The sequence below is a fragment of the Urocitellus parryii genome, chromosome 3, assembly GCF_045843805.1.
Source record: "Urocitellus parryii isolate mUroPar1 chromosome 3, mUroPar1.hap1, whole genome shotgun sequence".
In the NCBI taxonomy this organism is placed as follows: domain Eukaryota; kingdom Metazoa; phylum Chordata; class Mammalia; order Rodentia; family Sciuridae; genus Urocitellus; species Urocitellus parryii.
The window spans coordinates 3,036,243-3,054,166 of record NC_135533.1 but is presented as its reverse complement, the minus strand read 5'-3'; the positions used below and the strand labels follow the sequence as shown (position 1 = coordinate 3,054,166).

The window sequence follows — 17,924 nt, the reverse complement described above, 5'->3', positions numbered from 1 at the left end:
CTATCCGACTCCTCTGTTTATACTCAAAGGACTTAAAATCAGTGTACTACAAGGACACAGCCACATCAATGTTCATAGCAGCTCAATTCACAATTGCTGAACTATGGAACCAGCCTAGGTGTCCTCAACAGATGGATGGACAAAGAAAATGTGTTATACACACAATGGAATATTACTCAGACCTAAAGAAGAAGGAAGTTATGGCATTTGCTAGTAAATGGATGGAACTGGGGACTGTCATGCTAAGTGAAATAGGTCAATTCCCCAAAACCCAAGGCTGACTGTTCTGTCTGACATGTGGACGCTGACTCACAGTAAGGGTGGGGGAGGGACAAAGGGGAATGAAGGGAAGGGAGGGGGATGGGAATGGGAAAGACGGTGGGATGAATCAGACGTCACTTTCCCATGTTCATATGAGACGACTGACCAGGGTGACCCACATCACGTTCTGCAAGACTGGGTAGTCCCACCCCACGTACGCAGCGTATGTCAGAACACACTCGACTGTCATGTGTCTCTAAAAAGAACAAATCAGGACATTAAAAAGCAGCAGCAGCCTGGCGGCCTGGCATTCCCTCCTGTCTTTAACAGGCTGGTCATTGTTGGTCATTGCTGGAGCGGCCACATGGGCCAGGGTCCAAGTCGGCTCTGCTCTGTTCGCAACATGTATGGAAGGGCACTCCACTGGACGCCAGTGTGCACCGTGGCACGTGAGGCACGCTGACTACCACACCACTGACGTACACGGCCGCCACGGCAGGCCACGGCATGCCACGGCACCGCAGACATGCAGTTCCACTTTGCCTTTGTGGCCGTGGAGGCCTGGGGAGCAGGGGCCAGCAGGGGTCCCTATTGCCTCTGGAGATCCTTGTGGAGGACAGGCCCATTGATGCTATGGCTGAGCCAGTGACGTTCCCCTGAAAGCCACCCGCCCTGACTCCCTGCCTCCTGAACACTCACCACCCTAAGGCAGCCTCGCACCCACGAAAGGTCAGCTGGCAGCTCTGTGGTCCCCTGTGGCCCGCCTGGCCTGCCACCACACAGACGGTCTCCTCAAAGGTCGCTCTGAGAAGCCGTGAAGAACGGCGAAGCAGGCCTCACCCACGCTGGCCTGGCCAGTCTCTGGACCAGACTTTGGACATCAGCAGCGACACAGGTGAAGAGCACAGACAGGTGCCTGGCGCTCCTGGGCGGCCCTGTGTGAAGGTGCAGGCCCACTCTCACCACGGCCTGACCACACTCTGGGCAGGGCTTCTCCAGCATTCCGAGTCAGGACCTGCACATACCTCAAGCAGCTCGGTGGCCATCTGCTGCCCACTGCTCCCCTGTGAACAGCAGTGAGCATGGTGGGGTAGGGAGATGGGACCATCTGGGGGCGTGGACAGGATTCAGGCTGTGCCCTGGGAGGAGGTGGGACTTGAGAGGGCCAGGCAAGGCCACAGGGAGTGGGAAGAGAGATTTTAAGCAAATTAAGCAAACGCTCTCAGGCCACGTCCTCAACTCTCCCTGACACACCAGACCAATGATTCCAGGCCCTGCTCTATAAATAGCTGTCTGGTCCACTGTCCCAGGCCCTGCAAGGACCTTTCAGAAGAGCTGAGATGTGCCCTTCCAAATACCCAGGAGAGAGGTTGTTCTCAGATGACCCTAATCATCCCACTGACCACGTGGTGTGACCATTCCCCAAATCACCGTGTTGGTGTAGGGTTGTGTGACAGTGGAGGCACGGATGGTCCATTAACAACTGGAACACTAACAACTCAACGTCTCGTTGAGAAAACCAGGGGCCCAAACTGAGCTTCACACTGTCCCTCGTGGGTATGAGGATAGGATGGAATGAGGGGCAGCCCGAGGAAGATACCTGCCGTAACTACGGTAGTGAACCTAGCCCCGGCTCACAGGCCCTGGTCACCACCAGCCATGGGGTCGGTGAGGAGCGATGCTGAGCACACAGCCCACCCCAGCTTGGGATCTGCAGTGTGGGCGTGCACGGCAGGAGGGTCTTCCACGCTGAACGTGGCCACCCTGATCCAGGGGTGGAGATGGACGGCGCTCTGTGATTCCACCTCTTCTCCCCCTGTCTCCCCTGCAACGTTCAATATGTCTGAGATTGTTTTTGGGAAACAAAACAAATCAATACGGCACTGCGCCACTCACAGCCTGCAGACGGCACTTATGTGGCTCCGCTCTTCCCCCCGCTGACATCTCCAAGCCAGCCTGGCCCTGGCGAGGGCTCCGGCTGCCTTCCCCCGTTCCTCCACCCCCAACACTCCTGGAAATAAACAGGTAAGTCACCCGTGAGGCAAAGGCCATCTTCAGAGTCTGCTTTCCCCTATTGAACAGCAATGATCCCAGCGCACCAGCTCTGGACCTCAGAAGTCTGAGCGTCAGCAGAGAACCTTCCAGGGAACAACTCTAAGTGGATCGAGCTGCCACATCACTGAGATGGATGTAAAATGTCTGGGGCTCTGTTATCATAGCTACACAATTTCTCTTAAATGCCTTGAAGAAAAAAATTCCTTTCAATGGATGTGCTAAAGCCAAAGCTTACCTTGAATGCAAAGCAATGAATTTTTTATTTCATTAAGAAGATGCTGAAAAAGATGTTTTCAATCTCCTGGTGTTGGATTTCTTTAAGGAGATTTGTCCCAGAGTGGCCTTTCTCTGTGGGGTCAGCTTCTCTGTTGGAAAGCAGGCCGCTGGACCAGGACCCTGGTGGTCTCTGGAACCGGGTGGGGGAAGCTTTCTGGGATGTGGAAATGCTCTATGTCCTGACTGGGGCGGAGAGGCACAGACATTTGCCGACACACTCTCTGCCCAGTGCGCGTGTTGTTGTGCACGATTATATCTCTAGGGAAAAGAAGATCCGAGGCTTCAGGGACGCCATGGCGGGCAGCAGTGCTGGACTGCGTGTCCACCTGCGCTGTGATGTTGGAGACACGGAGCTGCTGCCGTGCGGAGCCCGGCATGGGGCGCGCACGGCACAGGGAGAGCGTGACGTGGGCTTGTGAGACACGCGGAGCACCGCTCCTGCCCTGCCCTGGCCCAGCATGGTGAGCTCTCAGGAGACACCTGGAGCACCCCTCCTGCCCCGACCTGGCCCAGCATGGTGAGCTCTCAGGAGGCACCCGGAGCACCCCTCCTGCCCCGACCTGGCCCAGCATAGTGAGCTCTCAGGAGACACCCGGAGCACCCCTCCTGCCCCGACCTGGCCCAGCATGGTCAGCTCTCAGGAGGCACCCGGAGCACCCCTCCTGCCCCGACCTGGCCCAGCATGGTGAGCTCTCAGGAGACACCCGGAGCACCCCTCCTGCCCTGACCTGGCCCAGCATGGTGAGCTCTCAGGAGACACCTGGAGCACCCCTCCTGCCCCGACCTGGCCCAGCATGGTGAGCTCTCAGGAGGCACCCGGAGCACCCCTCCTGCCCTGCCCTGGCCCAGCATGGTGAGCTCTCAGGAGACACCCGGAGCACCCCTCCTGCCCTGACCTGGCCCAGCATGGTGAGCTCTCAGGAGACACCTGGAGCACCCCTCCTGCCCCGACCTGGCCCAGCATGGTGAGCTCTCAGGAGACACCAGGAGCACCCCTCCTGCCCTGCCCTGGCCCAGCATGGTGAGCTCTCAGGAGACACCTGGAGCACCCCTCCTGCCCCGACCTGGCCCAGCATGGTGAGCTCTCAGGAGACACCCGGAGCACCCCTCCTGCCCTGCCCTGGCCCAGCATGGTGAGCTCTCAGGAGACACCTGGAGCACCCCTCCTGCCCCGACCTGGCCCAGCATAGTGAGCTCTCAGGAGACACCAGGAGCACCCCTCCTGCCCTGCCCTGGCCCAGCATGGTCAGCTCTCAGGAGACACCCGGAGCACCCCTCCTGCCCCGACCTGGCCCAGCATGGTCAGCTCTCAGGAGACACCCGGAGCACCCCTCCTGCCCTGCCCTGGCCCAGCATGGTCAGCTCTCAGGAGACACCTGGAGCACCCCTCCTGCCCCGACCTGGCCCAGCATGGTGAGCTCTCAGGAGGCACCCGGAGCACCCCTCCTGCCCCGACCTGGCCCAGCATGGTGAGCTCTCAGGAGACACCCGGAGCACCCCTCCTGCCCCAACCTGGCCCAGCATGGTCAGCTCTCAGGAGGCCTGAGCTTCTGCTCAGAATTCTGGTGATTTAATAATGGATACAGCAGAAGACTTCTGGCAGCAACACGAGACCGGCCATAGAAAATGGCCAGCAATTTAGACATGCTGGGAACGGCAGGTCACTGGTGGGTTTGGAAAGATCTAACATTTTCCCCAGCCCTCCTCTCCCCCAGGAGAAACACGGCCCTCTGCTTCCTGGAGGGATGGAGAATCACATGCATTCCATTTCCTGAATGTCCTCAGAGGCCTCCTAGGATCTGTGGTCAGTTGTCCACTAAGGGCCTCCTGCCTGGCAGGGCAGTGCCGAAGGGCTCTTGGCTCCTGTGGGTGCCTGGCCCCATGCCCCAACAACCCGTGCGGCCATCTCAACCTAGTGGGGCCTCAGGGAGCTGGAGTCTAACTTATGGTCCAAGGCAAAGGACAAAGAAGGTCACACCAGCAGCCCATCTAGCTGCCGTGGGGTCTGCGTGGCCGCCCCACCTCCTCTTACCTTCGTACAGCCAGTCGCTCAGGCCGTTGTAGATCACGCCCTCCTTCCCGGTGGAGACCACGCGGATGGCCTGCTTCCCCACGTGAGCACAGTAGTAGATGTTGTTCTCAAAGATGAAGATCTGGTTGGAAAGAGGAGGAAGCCGCGTGAGCCAAGGGGGCGGCACACACAGGCCGCCTCACGCGCTGAAGCCATTTTCGTTTTTCTGTTGTATTTATTTGAAAGAATCATTTCATGTTTCCCCACCAGCAACACGATCTCTATTCGAGTTTCAATCAGACTCAGACCCCACAGAGTTCACCCAGCATCATCACCGTTTCTCCATTTAACATCCAATGGCCCGACTGGGCGATTGGCGGCCTTGGTACTACTGGGTACTTCAGCATCAGGTGGCACTGGGCACTCAGCAGTTGCAGTCTCTCCCCAGTTATCAGGACTGGTGGGTGGGGAGCCTGGAGATCTGGGTCCTGGGTGCTCTGTGCTCGCTATAGAACTGTGTGGTGAGGACCTGTCTGTACCAGTCACAGGGACTCAGGGGAAGCGAGGTGGGACCCCAGAGTTCTGGGAATCTGACAGGGCTGCCTGGCCTTCCTTGCATAGCAGACAGGTGAGCCTCCCTCAGAAAGTGACTAAAGAATGTTCTCCCTGGCCGTTACAGTCCCTTTTAAGTGCACAGCTCAGTGACATTAGCACAGTCACATTGAGGCAGCCATCACTCCACCCATCTCCATGACCTTCCCATCTCCCCTAGCCTCCGCTTGGCTTTCTGCCTCCATGAATTTATTTACTCTAGGCCCTGCCTACAGGTGGAACCCTGAGGCGTCTGTGCTCATGACTGGCTCACTTCCCTTAGTTCCAGTTAGGGTTCGTCCCTGTTGGAGCAGGCATCAGGATCTGGAGAAAGTGGCTTTCTGCTGAGAGATGGACGACATTTAGGGCCACTGTTTTACTAAGCTTTCTTGTCTCTGTTTCCAAAAGGCTGGACAAGAACAATTTTTAAGGAGGACGAGTTTATTCTGGCTCATGGTCTCAGAGACCCACTCCATGGTTGGCCAGCTCCATTGCTCCAGGTCCAGGGAGCCAGAGCACCATGGGCCCAGCACCAGTTCCCCCTCAGGAGACCGACCCTCTGCTGAGGTCCCGACTCTCATGGTCTAACCACTCACTCTGAAAATCCGTGCACTGTTTTACACTCGGGCTGAGGGGTCAGGACCCAGCTCTGGGGGGTCTGCGGCCACAGGAAGCCCCTGACGAAGGCCTCAGTAGGAGGCAAGATTAGCTGCAGGCCTCCTGGGACCGGTCGAGGGCTGGGCGGGAGCCAGGCCCTGGACGGGACCCTCCTACAGTCACCTGGAGGGGACAGAGGTGGGAGGCTGGTGGGATGTCAGAGGAACCCACCGGCTGCCCGAGTGGACCGTGGTCTGGGGAGACGTGCAGGACGATGCAGCCTCTCTCTGGCTGCTCTTGGGGGCCTCTGGGTGATGGCGTGCCAAGGGCAGACCGCAGTGTGGCCCAGGATGGCCCAGGATCTGATAATCTGACCTTGGGCATATCACTGAGGAGGGGTGGAGGAAGGTCCAGGATGGGGTTCTCGGAATTCAGTGCATAATAGAGATTTTAATCATGGCTTTTAATAAAAGTACTTTAGACCCCAGTGCCCAGTCCACCACCCTGACCGATTCTCAGAATCTCTGGTGGGGGACCCAGGCATCGGCATTTTAAAGAAGCACAGGTGACTTCGGTGTACAGCCAAATTTAATGACTGGTGCCCAGGAATGGCCTGGCACTCCTGAAGCAGGCACTGGTCTGCATGGTACGTGTGCTCTGGGCCACGGGCCTCTCTGCCCTGCATCCGCCCACCTCCCTGTGGGTACTCACAGAATATTTCTGGTCCTACTTTGCAAATACCCAGTGTCGAACAGAAGTGGTGAGAGAGGGCATCCCTGTCTTGTTCAACATAGTCCTCGAAACACTGGCCAGAGCAATTAGACAGACAAAAGAAATTAAAGGCATAAAAATAGGAAAAGAAGAACTTAAATTATCACTATTTGCGGATGATATGATTCTATACCTAGCAGACCCAAAAGGGTCTACAAAGAAGCTATTAGAACTAATAAATGAATTCAGCAAAGTGGCAGGATATAAGATCAACACGCATAAATCAAAGGCATTCCTGTATATCAGCAACAAATCCTCTGAAACAGAAATGAGGACAACTACTCCATTCACAATATCCCCCCCAAAAATAAAATACTTGGGAATCAACCTAACAAAAGAGGTGAAAGATTTATACAATGAAAATTACAGAACCCTAAAGAAAGATATAGAAGAAGACCTTAGAAGATGGAAAAATATACCCTGCTCATGGATAGGCAGAACCAACATCATCAAGATGGCTATATTACCAAAAGTTCTCTATAAGTTTAATGCAATGCCAATCAAAATCCCAGCAGCATTTCTTGTAGAAATAGATAAAAGAATCATGAAATTCATATGGAATAATAAAAGACCCAGAATAGCAAAAACAATGCTAAGCAGGAAATGTGAATCAGGCGGTATAGTGATACCAGACTTCAAACTATACTACAGAGCAATAGTAACTAAAACAGCATGGTACTGGTACCAAAACAGGCGGGTGGACCAATGGTACAGAATAGAGGACACAGTAACCAACCCAAAAAACTACAACTATCTTATATTTGATAAAGGGTCTAAAAGCATGCAATGGAGGAAGGATAGCATCTTCAACAAATGGTGCTGGGAAAACTGGAAATCCATTTGCATCAAAATGAATCTGAATCCCTATCTCTCGCCATGCACAAAAGTTAACTCAAAATGGATCAAGGAGCTTGATATTAAATCAGAGACACGGCATCTGATAGAAGAAAAAGTAGGGTATGATCTACATACTGTGGGAGCAGGCTCCAAATTCCTCAATAGGACACCCATAGCGCAAAAGTTAACAACTAGAATCAACAAATGGGACTTACTCAAACTAAAAAGTTTTTTCTCAGCAAAAGAAACAATAAGAGAGATAAACAGGGAGCCTACATCCTGGGAACAAATCTTTACTCCACACACTTCAGATAGAGCCCTAATAACCAGAATATACAAAGAACTCAAAAAATTAGACAATAAGATAACAAATAACCCAATCAATAAATGGGCCAAGGACCTGAACAGACACTTCTCAGAGGAGGACATACAATCAATCAATAAGTACATGAAAAAATGCTCACCATCGCTAGCAGTCAGAGAAATGCAAATCAAAACTACCCTAAGATACCATCTCACCCCAGTAAGATTGGCAGCCATTAGGAAGTCAAACAACAATAAGTGCTGGAGAGGATGTGGGGAAAAGGGCACTCTTGTTCATTGCTGGTGGGACTGCAAATTGGTGCAGCCAATTTGGAAAGCAGTATGGAGATTTCTTGGAAAGCTGGGAATGGAACCACCATTTGACCCAGCTATTCCCCTTCTCGGTCTATTCCCCAAAGACCTAATAAGAGCATGCTACAGGGACACTGCTACATCGATGTTCATAGCAGCACAATTCACGATAGCAAGATTGTGGAATCAGCCTAGATGCCCTTCAATAGATGAATGGATAAAAAAAATGTGGCATTTATACACAATGGAGTATTACTCTGCATTAAGAAATGACAAAATCATAGAATTTGGAGGGAAATGGATGGCATTAGAGCAGATTATGCTAAGTGAAGCTAGTCAATCTTTAAAAAATAAATACCAAATGACCCCTTTGATATAAGGGGAGTAAATAAGGACAGGGTAGGGACGAAAGTTTGAGAAGAAGATTTACATTAAACAGGGATGAGAGGTGGGAGGGAAAGGGAGTGAGAAGGGAAACCGCATGGAAATGGAAGGCGATCCTCAGGGTTATACAAAATGACATATAAGAGGAAAGGAGGGGTAAGACAAGACAATACAAATGGAAGAAATGATTTACAGTAGAAGGGGTAGAGAGAGAAAAGGGGAGGGGAGGGGAGGGGAGGGGGGATAGTAGAGAATAGGACAGACAGCAGAATACATCAGACACTAGAAAGGCAATTTGTCAATCAATGGAAGGGAAACTGATGTGATGCAGCAATCTGTATACGGGGTAAAATTGGGAGTTCATAACCCACTTGAATCAAACTGTGAAATATGATGTATTAAGAACTATGTAATGTTTTGAACGACCAACAATAAAAAAAAAAAAATACCCAGTGTCTACAGAAACAGTAATGCAGAGCAGGAACAGGAATCAAACTAGTGTTTTTTTAAACAGGAAATTTCAGAAACATATGGTCAGTGTTATTCTACTGAGAGAAGAAGGTAGTTTTTACAATACAGAAAGTAACATAAATATTGAATGTTTTATATGGAAAGCAGAGAAAAGGGCAGTTTCCCCAGATTGTTCTCAGTAGGAGGGTTCTGAGAGCCCTATTGATTATTAGTCTTCTGCTTGGGCTTCCTGGTTCTTAAAGTATGCCCTGCAACCAGAAATAAGTTGGACACTTCCAGAACAAGTGTGCACCCTAACTGAATCTCCCAGCTGTTCTTGTAAGTCTGCCTGAGGGTAGCACGAGTTCCTAGATTTTAATCCCCTTTATGTGTTCTCAGACTGCAAAGGATTTTTGAACAGAATCAGGCTACATTCTGTTAATATCTCAAGTAAAGTTTTGGTATTTGATAGATGGGCGTCTCCATTTCTGTGTGGCATTCAGGCCAAGATGTCAGTGCAGAGGGTGTGGAATTTCAAGGGTGCTGTGTTCTGTGAGGCACCACAGGGCCTCTGCACCTGGGTCCCCTCCTCCTTCTTTATGTCCTTGGCTGGCTGAGCCACCTGTGCTCCCTGACCCCATACGCCTCTCAGCAGACCCCGGTGCACGAGAGGCTGTTCTCAGACACCATCTTCCTTATGCCTTTCTGTTCTTGAAAACCTGGAATAAGTTAACTTTACTTTAACTTTCTAGTTAAGTCCCAGGCCCGCTCTGATCAACGTTTGCTGGGGCAGCGAGCCCTGTCACTCCTACAGAAGTGCCCGAGGCCCACAGGTGGGGATGAGAGGACCAGGCCAGCCCTGGGCCACGGAGGTTCACGTTCTCACACGGGCATCTGGATTCCACGGCTCAGGGTCCTTTAGGCCACAGAATCCACACCCCGTGTCTCGAGCACGGGAGAGGTGCTGCACGCCCTGGGCCAGCTGCTGGGCTTCTGTGGGCCTCGGTTTCTTCATCCTGGAGGTGACAGAACCTACCATAGGGTGGATGTGAGGAGCTGGTAATCTGGCAAAACCAAACCTCCTGGAAGAGCGTGTGCTGTAAAGTGAGAGCTTAGCAGAGCTCAAAAGCTGTTGTCTGGAGGGTGATGGGGGGCCATGTGGGCGCTGCCATCTGAACCGGACCTTAGGGGTGGTGCTTTCAGCTGCGATCGGGCTTAACTGACTCATTTCTCCCTGGCCCTTATTGCTGTGCTTTGGCGTCCCAGCGAAGAACCTACTGTCCAATCAAAGGTCTTCAACCCTCCATGACTTTCACATTCTGAGTTCTTGTGGTCAGGCCTTCGATCCACCTCGAGTGAATCCTGCAGGTGCCAGCCAGGCTCTTCCTAATGCCCGCTCAGCATGAACCCAGGCTTTAAGATAACTCCAGGGGGAGGGAGGAGCCACGCTCCCTGCTCCGCAGATGAAGGAACGGAGCTCAGGGAGGTGAAGCTGCCCCAGGTAGCCATCCCGTGGGGCTGGGCTCCAAGCAGGGCACAGGAGCCGAGGGCCTTTCCTGGCTTGCAGGGGGCAGGGTCGAGCCAGGTCTGGAACCTGGGTGGTGGCTCACAGCCTCCTGTTACGGCTCGGTGACTCCTAGTAATGGAAGGTGTGATTTTTTTACCATAAATTACCAGAGACCACGCACACCTGGGTGAGGAGCAATTCCACCCTCACGTGTGCTCCGGACACCCCTTCCTCATCTGGGAGAGAACTTCTGCCAGAGCTGACACTTAGGGGCACACGCCGAGGAATGGGCAGGGGAGGGTCACAATGTGGCCACCAGCGCTTCCCGAGGCAGGAAGGAGACAGGGAGGGAAGGGGCCTGTGGCGTCCATCGGCGAGCTCCTTCCTCCAGCTGGGCCTGTTCTCCTGCAGCTGGACTCCTAGGAGGCCCAGGAAGCCCAGTGAGCCAGTGCCTGGGCACCTTGCCATGTGGTTTAGACTGATGAGGAAGCCTGGGGAGAGACTGTTGGGGACCAGAGACACACACACAGTGCAGCGCCCTCTAGAGCCGGGTGATGTCAACCTGGAGGTCTGAGAGGAGCAGATGCCCAGCCCCCGCTGCTCCACCACCAACGCCAGCGAGCTCATTGGCCTCTCCCCCGTGAGTGCACATCCTGCTCGACTGCTTGCTTTCCTGCATGCATCTCTGCTTGTGCCTCTTTGGACGATCCCTGAAATTCCTCTCTGCAGTGTGAGTCGAGGATGAGGCAGGGCTCAGTTGAGGGGCCTTTTCCCTTCTGGGGACCTCCTTGGATCCCGTCCTGTGACATCCCAGTAGATAGGACAGTCAGCAGCAGCAGCAAGGCTCTTGCTGCCCTGGGTCACTTGGGAAAGAGCACTGGTCAGGGCCCAGGGTCCCCTGGCCCTCTGACCTACACTGGCCTCGAGTCCCTTCTCTCAGCAGAACCCAGCCGTCCAGGGTGCCGGGTGCAAGCTCAGCTCCTGTGGGTGTTCTGGGTGGGGGCTGCCCGGCCTCACTGGCCTTCTCCCTGGGGTGCCCAGCCAGAGCCTGCATGTGAGGGCCACACCAGGCCAGGCCAGAGCCCTGCCGGAGCAGCAAGGCCTGTCCACTGCAGGAACCACCTGCCACGCTCCAGCTGGGGACCCCAGTCCCAGGAGGGGGCCGCTCACTCTCCATCTGACCTTGGCTCTTCCTTCCAGAAAGCCCTAAAAGGCCGAGGCCCAGAGAAAAGGGGCCCTGGCAGTGGGGCAGGACGCCACCTGCCCTGCAGTCCTCTGACCGACCGAGGTTCCAATCAGAGACGATGCCACATTCCTGCAGAGATGGAGTGGGTCTGTTCAGAGGGACCCCAGTCCACACAGACATGGACAGTCCATCTCTGGTTTGCCTAGAACTCCTCCAGGTAGCAGGTGGGCCCAGGTGGCAGCTGGAAGAGAAGCAGCACCTGTGGGCAGCGGAGGCGGGGAGCTGTGTGCCTGGCCCTGTGCAGGGCCCTGGCCAGTGCTCACTGGGCACCCACCATGAGGAGCCTTGTCCCTTTGGAGGTACTCAGACCTCACCAGCAAGGCCCAGGTCTTGGCACGGGGACAGTCCCAGCAGTTGCTGACGTTAGTTGTTCCCTCTTTTACAAACATTTACTTTTACTTGTTTTTGATTGACACCTGGTGATTATTCGTGCTGATGGTGTGCGGTGTGCTAATAATTCTACACCAGTGTACCGCGTGTACTGACCCAGAGTCACTAGCCTTCCCAGTGCCTTAGCGTTTATCACCTCCACGTGCCGGGAGCCTACAGATCCCTCTCTTCTAGTTCTCCATGAAACACACGGTACACTGTCGTCCACTGTCCTCAGCTCTCTGGGCTTTAGGGCACTAGAACTCTGTGCCCAGACAGGGGACACGCGGGCCATACACACCTGGCACCCCAAATGTCTCCTGTTAAATCTGTCTTCTCCACTGGCTGGATTTGGAATTTGAGTTTCTTACATTTTAAGGAATCCTTTGGCAGGTAGAACGTCTGGAGTTTTGAAAGATCAGAGGGACTGACCCAGAGTGTCCTGAGGTGTTAGCACAGGGGAGTGTTTCTAGAGGGTGGGTGATGAAGAACCCTCAGGAGGTGGCTAGAAGGCAGAGGGGTGGGACGGCAGTGCAGGGGGAGCCCCAAATCTTGAGAGGACCTAAAGTGCTGCTAAAGTCACAAGTGGCATTGGCAGGTGGGGCTGCCGCCAGCAGGGTGTGGTGGCAGCCAGCGGGTGGGGATCCAACAGCAAGGACTGACATTTTAAAATTAATTTTAATTTAGAAACTTCATTCACAATAATTTGATGTGGAATCTCTCATTCTTCCAGGCTGCAGTATGAGGTCATTGGGCGGTGCCGGGCAAGTCCAGGGACCTGTAGCCACAGCTGTAATGGACGGGCTGCCCGGGAAACAGCCTGGCCATTTGGGAAAAGCGTGCTGCTGAGCAGCTCTGTGTCCTGCCCTGCCCAGCCCTGCCCGCCCCCAGACACGCGCTGCCCACCTGGCCGTTGCTGACCCTGCTGTGCTGGGCACTGAAGGAGCTGCCTGGGTCCTAGGGGTCCCTCGGCAGCTGTCGCAGCAGCAAGGAATTGGGAGCGAGCAGGGAAGGCTCTAGAGTCACCTGGGAGAACCCGCCAGGGGGCGTGGGGACCTGGGAGGAGAGAGTCTCAGACACAGGCATCTCGCAGGACCTCGGACCTCATCCTCTTGGTAATGGGAGAACTTGGAAACGAGGGCAGGGAGGACAGTGCCATGGTGTGCAGTGGCCAGGGGAGACCGGGCACTCAGAGCTGGAGCCGGGAGGCTGTGAGAACCGGGAAGCCCAGATGAGAACAGGGGGTGGCCAAGGCAAGGCGGAGGGCAGACCGGCACCCAGGGGGGTGGCAGGAAGAGCAGGACATGACGAAGGAGGGTCAGGTGCACGGTGGGACCAGTGGGTAGATGTGTCACCAAGAAACAGGATGAAGAAGGGGGAGTCGATGAGCTGGATGTGGGAAGCCTCTGAGTCCAGAGGGTGCCCACAGGCAATGGGAGGCTGCGTCTAGAGCTGCCCAGGGACCTGGCTTCAGATCCACCCACATAGCACAAAGCAAAAGTCCACTTTCCCCAGGAACAAAGTGCTCCTGGGCAAAGAGCAGGGCTGAGGTGACCGCCCGGGAAACACCAATTTTTGCCATGTGAATGGAAAGAGATCCTCCAGGGTTCCGTTTATCCACACTGAAGACCCTCGTGTGGGCAGGCTGCCAGTGCTACTGGAAGGGGCTATCCCAGTCCAAAACTGTCTTACAATTCCATTTCTTAAAACAGCCCGCGCAGTCCCACTTGGCCTACATCACATCAGCAAATGCTCCAGTAAGAAGGCTGGAAACAATGTGTGCATTCTTCCTTCTCTGCCTGATGTCATATCGGCACTGACTCGTCAGCTGAGCAGACGCTCCCTTTGTGAGCCGTGTGCGATTGTTTCTCCTTCCAAGCCAACAGGACCCAAGTGTGGAAGCTGGCGCTCAGGGGGTGGAAACCCCACTGCCCTCCCAGGTGAACCCTACTTCAGGTCCTTCTTGCCAGTTGCATCTCTTGCTATTTCCAAAGTAGGCTCTGCTCACTCCTACCTGGGCAAGTGCCCACCCCCGGGTATGTAAGTGCCCATCCTCTGCACCTGGCCAGCCTGTACCGCCCAGCAAGGGGTGAAGTCGCTTCCCAACCTGTCACCTCTGCTGCCATCTGGAGCGTGCTCCTAGCACCTGTGTGTGGTCCCTCCCCTGTGTGCTCTGGATTCATGGGGTAGGGCTCCTGGCCCCCCTTTCTCCTCTGCAGCTTTAATGGGGGGTTCCTATGGCAGAGCTCCCTAAACGAGGGGACCCGCTGGCTTCCAAACACAGCTAGTTTGCAAAAGTCTATTTCCTACAGATTTTGCTGGGCCTTTATCTTGATTCACCAAAACCACTTCTTTCCCACGTTCTCCAGCATCCCAAAGATTCCTGCTGTGCTCACAATAGAAGGCTGGGAACAGCACAGGCTTCCAGAAAGTTCAACACCCAGAACCAAACGCTGATTCTGAACAGTGAGTTCACGAAACACAAACCAAACGGACAGAAAATGGGGAATAAATGACATTTGCTGTCTTTAAAAAGTGCCACATTTTCATTAGTCTGATTTTTTTAATGAACTTTTTAAACAAAATTTGGTTCACATATTCACAGATGTAACAAATTCTGTGAAGTTCAATGAGCTGGAATTCTCTGGAGGAATAGGAACTTCATCCGGTTTTCTTGGTATATTTTCTAACTAAGGAAGACTTTAATTCCTATTCATATTAGGGAAATAGTTCCATAGTTTCTACTTTCTTATTAAATATATGTGGTATAAAAACTATAGTAATTATCAAATATCGTTCACACAAACCTGTATTTTCATTGCCCAGAACAACTAGTGTAGGTGTAGAAGGCATAGGATCAAATCCGAATCCATGGGTGAACCTGTTTTCTTCCATACCATGTTATTCCCCCCTTCCATGGAAGGAGGGTACCGAAGCCTTTAGCACATAAGCCTTTAGCACATGAGCGAGGCCTTTAGCACATGAGCGAGGCCTTTAGCACATGAGCGAGGTGGGTTTATCTGACTTCTCTGGGAATCTGAAAAGTTAATAGAACTCTCAGGCAAGGCACTGAGAAGTCGGTGTGTGGGCGTGCGCACACCCAGGGGCAATCCATATTGTTCATATTCCTAAACAGATTCACAGTGATGACAATGAACGCCCAGGCTGCGTGCTCCCAGGTCATTATCCTGAAACTAAAAGACACAGCTAAAGAGGGAGCTAATTACACAGGAACCAGGAGGAGATAATCACTGTAATTGGGCGCAATTTAGCTTTTAGATCTGGAAGATCAAGGCCAAAAGGGAAGCATGTTGAATACTTAGTGTTTGACAAAAAGACAGCACAGAAGGGCAACAAAGAAGAGCAGGGCTGGGGTTGGGACCTGACTTCTGGCCTGAGGCCACGTGCCCCCTCTGGGCAGGTTGTGGGCCTCCTTGTTGGACCCACCCTCATCACCACCAGGGAGAGCTTAACTGGAGCATCTCTAAGGATCTCTTCCATCTGCAGCTCCATGGAATCCAAACGTCTCAAGAAGGTTCATGTGGGGAAGTTTGCAAATGGATTTATTATGCTACCACCAGGCGTATGCTGTTGAAGTGGAGTCCTCCTCGCCAGGGGACTGTCAGGGGAGGAAACAGCCTCTGTCCCTTAAAGACCTCGTACCCCACGGCCCTAGATCTGACGTCTACAGGGACTTCCCTAGTCTCAGGGCACTCCCGGGGGATGGTGGCTTTTCTAATCACTTCTCCCCATTGAACTCTGTCTCCTTCTGAGTTCCCAGCTTCCTGATCAAGGACGATTTTCCTGACGGCTCCCTAGTAAATACAGATGAGTGCTACTGCAGTGTGGGATATTAGACTTAACTTGTGGGTTCAGCAGAGCCCTGTGGTGGTCACTAGAGTGCAGTCTCTACTGGTGTACGATGCTCATAACCAACTGTGTTAGGAAGCCAGCTGGGTGGCTTTGCTGGAGGCCGTGCCAGTCCCATAGCAAACCCTGGCAGGTGCCTTGCCACACACGCTGCAAGTCCTGCAGCTGCTCCACTCTCTTTCTCCTTTTACTGCAATGAAAACACGGCAGTGTGCACCTTTGTGCAGAAGCTGTGTAACTGCACTGTCTTCCCAGGAGACAGGGTAAGGGTGGGGGTTCTGAATCACGTCCATTGTGCAATGGGAAGTGTGGTGAAGGACACCATCAGGTGGACCAGGGGACCACTGAGAGGACCAGAAAACTCACAGAAGGACATCTGTAAGAGGGATGGTTTGGTTAACAACTGGGCCACAGAGGTCCCCCAGCTGCGGGAGGTGCGGTGTGCCCTGATGGGAACAATATGCAGGGAAGCACAATATACAGGGAAGCAGCCAGCTGACCACATCCCAGAGATGCCCTTGCAGAGAAGATTCGGACAGAGATTCCAGGGCAGGAGGGCTGGGGACAGCTGGCCCATGGCCACGAAGTCACAGTGAGGCCGGAGGAGTGGGCTCTGGTGCCTCACTTCACATCGGGGTGACAGCAATGAACGGTTTACTGTATATTCCAAATAGCTGAAAGAGAAGATTCCAACCCACAGAAACGATGGACGGTTGAGGTGAAGGAGAGGCTGATTATCCTGATGCAGGCACACACCATGGAGTGTTCCTGCACAGAAGTGTCATGCTCTGCCCATAAACACGTACATCCCTCTGCCAAATGAAAAGAGACATCATGAAGAAGGGGAGAGCAGAAGAGAAGGACTGAGGAAACACAGTGGGACTGGCCTTTGCAGGCCAGGTGAGCAGGAACCCAGGAGGGAGAAAGCCAGGTATCTCCCAGGTACCAGGCGACGCCCGGGTACGGGGACGGGCACTGATGCTCTTCCCCACAGGGCAGCCACTGCAGCCCGGGAAAGTGCTGGATTTCAGGAAGTGGCAAAAGGGACGGGGGAGGGATGCCGAAGTGCCCGGGAGGGGGGTCTCAAGATCCTCAGCGATCCTTAACCCGACGGTGGCATCACCGTCAACACCACAAACACTTGTTAGCGCTTCTTCCATGGGCTCAGGGCCAAAATCCCAAGTTTATCCTGAGTGAATGTTTTCTAGTTTCCATTTAATCCATCCGTCTAAAATTAAAAAAATTTTGTTTTAATGATGGCTCTTTCCCAGGATGTGGATGTGGCAGAAATCCCTTAACGGCTCTGCCCTTTGAATTTCTCATCCATCCAATGCAGATGATCACACCTGCAAGCTTTCCCCTGGTGTTTCCGGGAGGTAAAAGGAGATGGTTCACGGGAGAAACCCCAGAGGGTCACACAGCACGTTTCAACCACACCGTCAGCCTCCTGAGTACCGACAACCCGGCCCGTCCTCGTGGACAGCACCACCCTCCTGGCAGGGCTCCCACCTTTCTGCCTCGTTGTGACACCTGCCCTGTGCCCTCCCTTCACACACCAGGGAGAGGCGTCCCGTCAATGCCCGCTGCAGCAAATCCGTCAGGACTCCACAGCAAGGCTGCAGTCGGTGCCCAGACAGGGCTGCTGGACCGTCCACGGGGCTCTGCTCTCCAGAGCTCTCCCCTCACTCTCCCTTTCAAAATGGCAATAAAGTAGAGATGAAAAGTCCAGAATGCCACAGGAGACCCTCCCACCAATGCGGCTTTCACACGTGGAGGAAACGCCTCCTTTCCAGGGTGGCCCACCCAGAGGGACTTCTCTCAGGTGCTCAGCCACATGCAATCTGAAGGTTCCAAGGCCATGACTTTCAAAGCAGAGACAGCGTCTCAAACTCAAAGTGCGCTCTGAGCACGGGCAGCACGTGTTCAGGGTCCCTGTGCCGCTGTCGGCTTCGACCTGGGGCCTGAAGTCAGAGCAGCACTGATGTCCAGGGACAGGTGGCTGAAGCAGTGGGGCAGCTGGCAACTGGCCTGCAGACCCTCCTTCGTGGACTGCCCACCAACCAGTGGGACCAGAGTGACCACTG

The 17,924-nt window shown here is 53.7% G+C and overlaps 1 protein-coding gene across 1 annotated transcript in view; it reads right to left on the bottom strand.

Moving 5' to 3' along the window:
- The window catches only part of Dpp6 (dipeptidyl peptidase like 6), a 600,350-nt gene that overhangs the window by 111,150 nt on the left and 471,276 nt on the right, over positions 1-17,924 (bottom strand). The window contains exon 8 of the mRNA XM_026406182.2: positions 4,625-4,745. Coding sequence (XP_026261967.1) covers positions 4,625-4,745 — 121 coding nt within the window. The remainder of the gene's footprint in view (positions 1-4,624; positions 4,746-17,924) is intronic.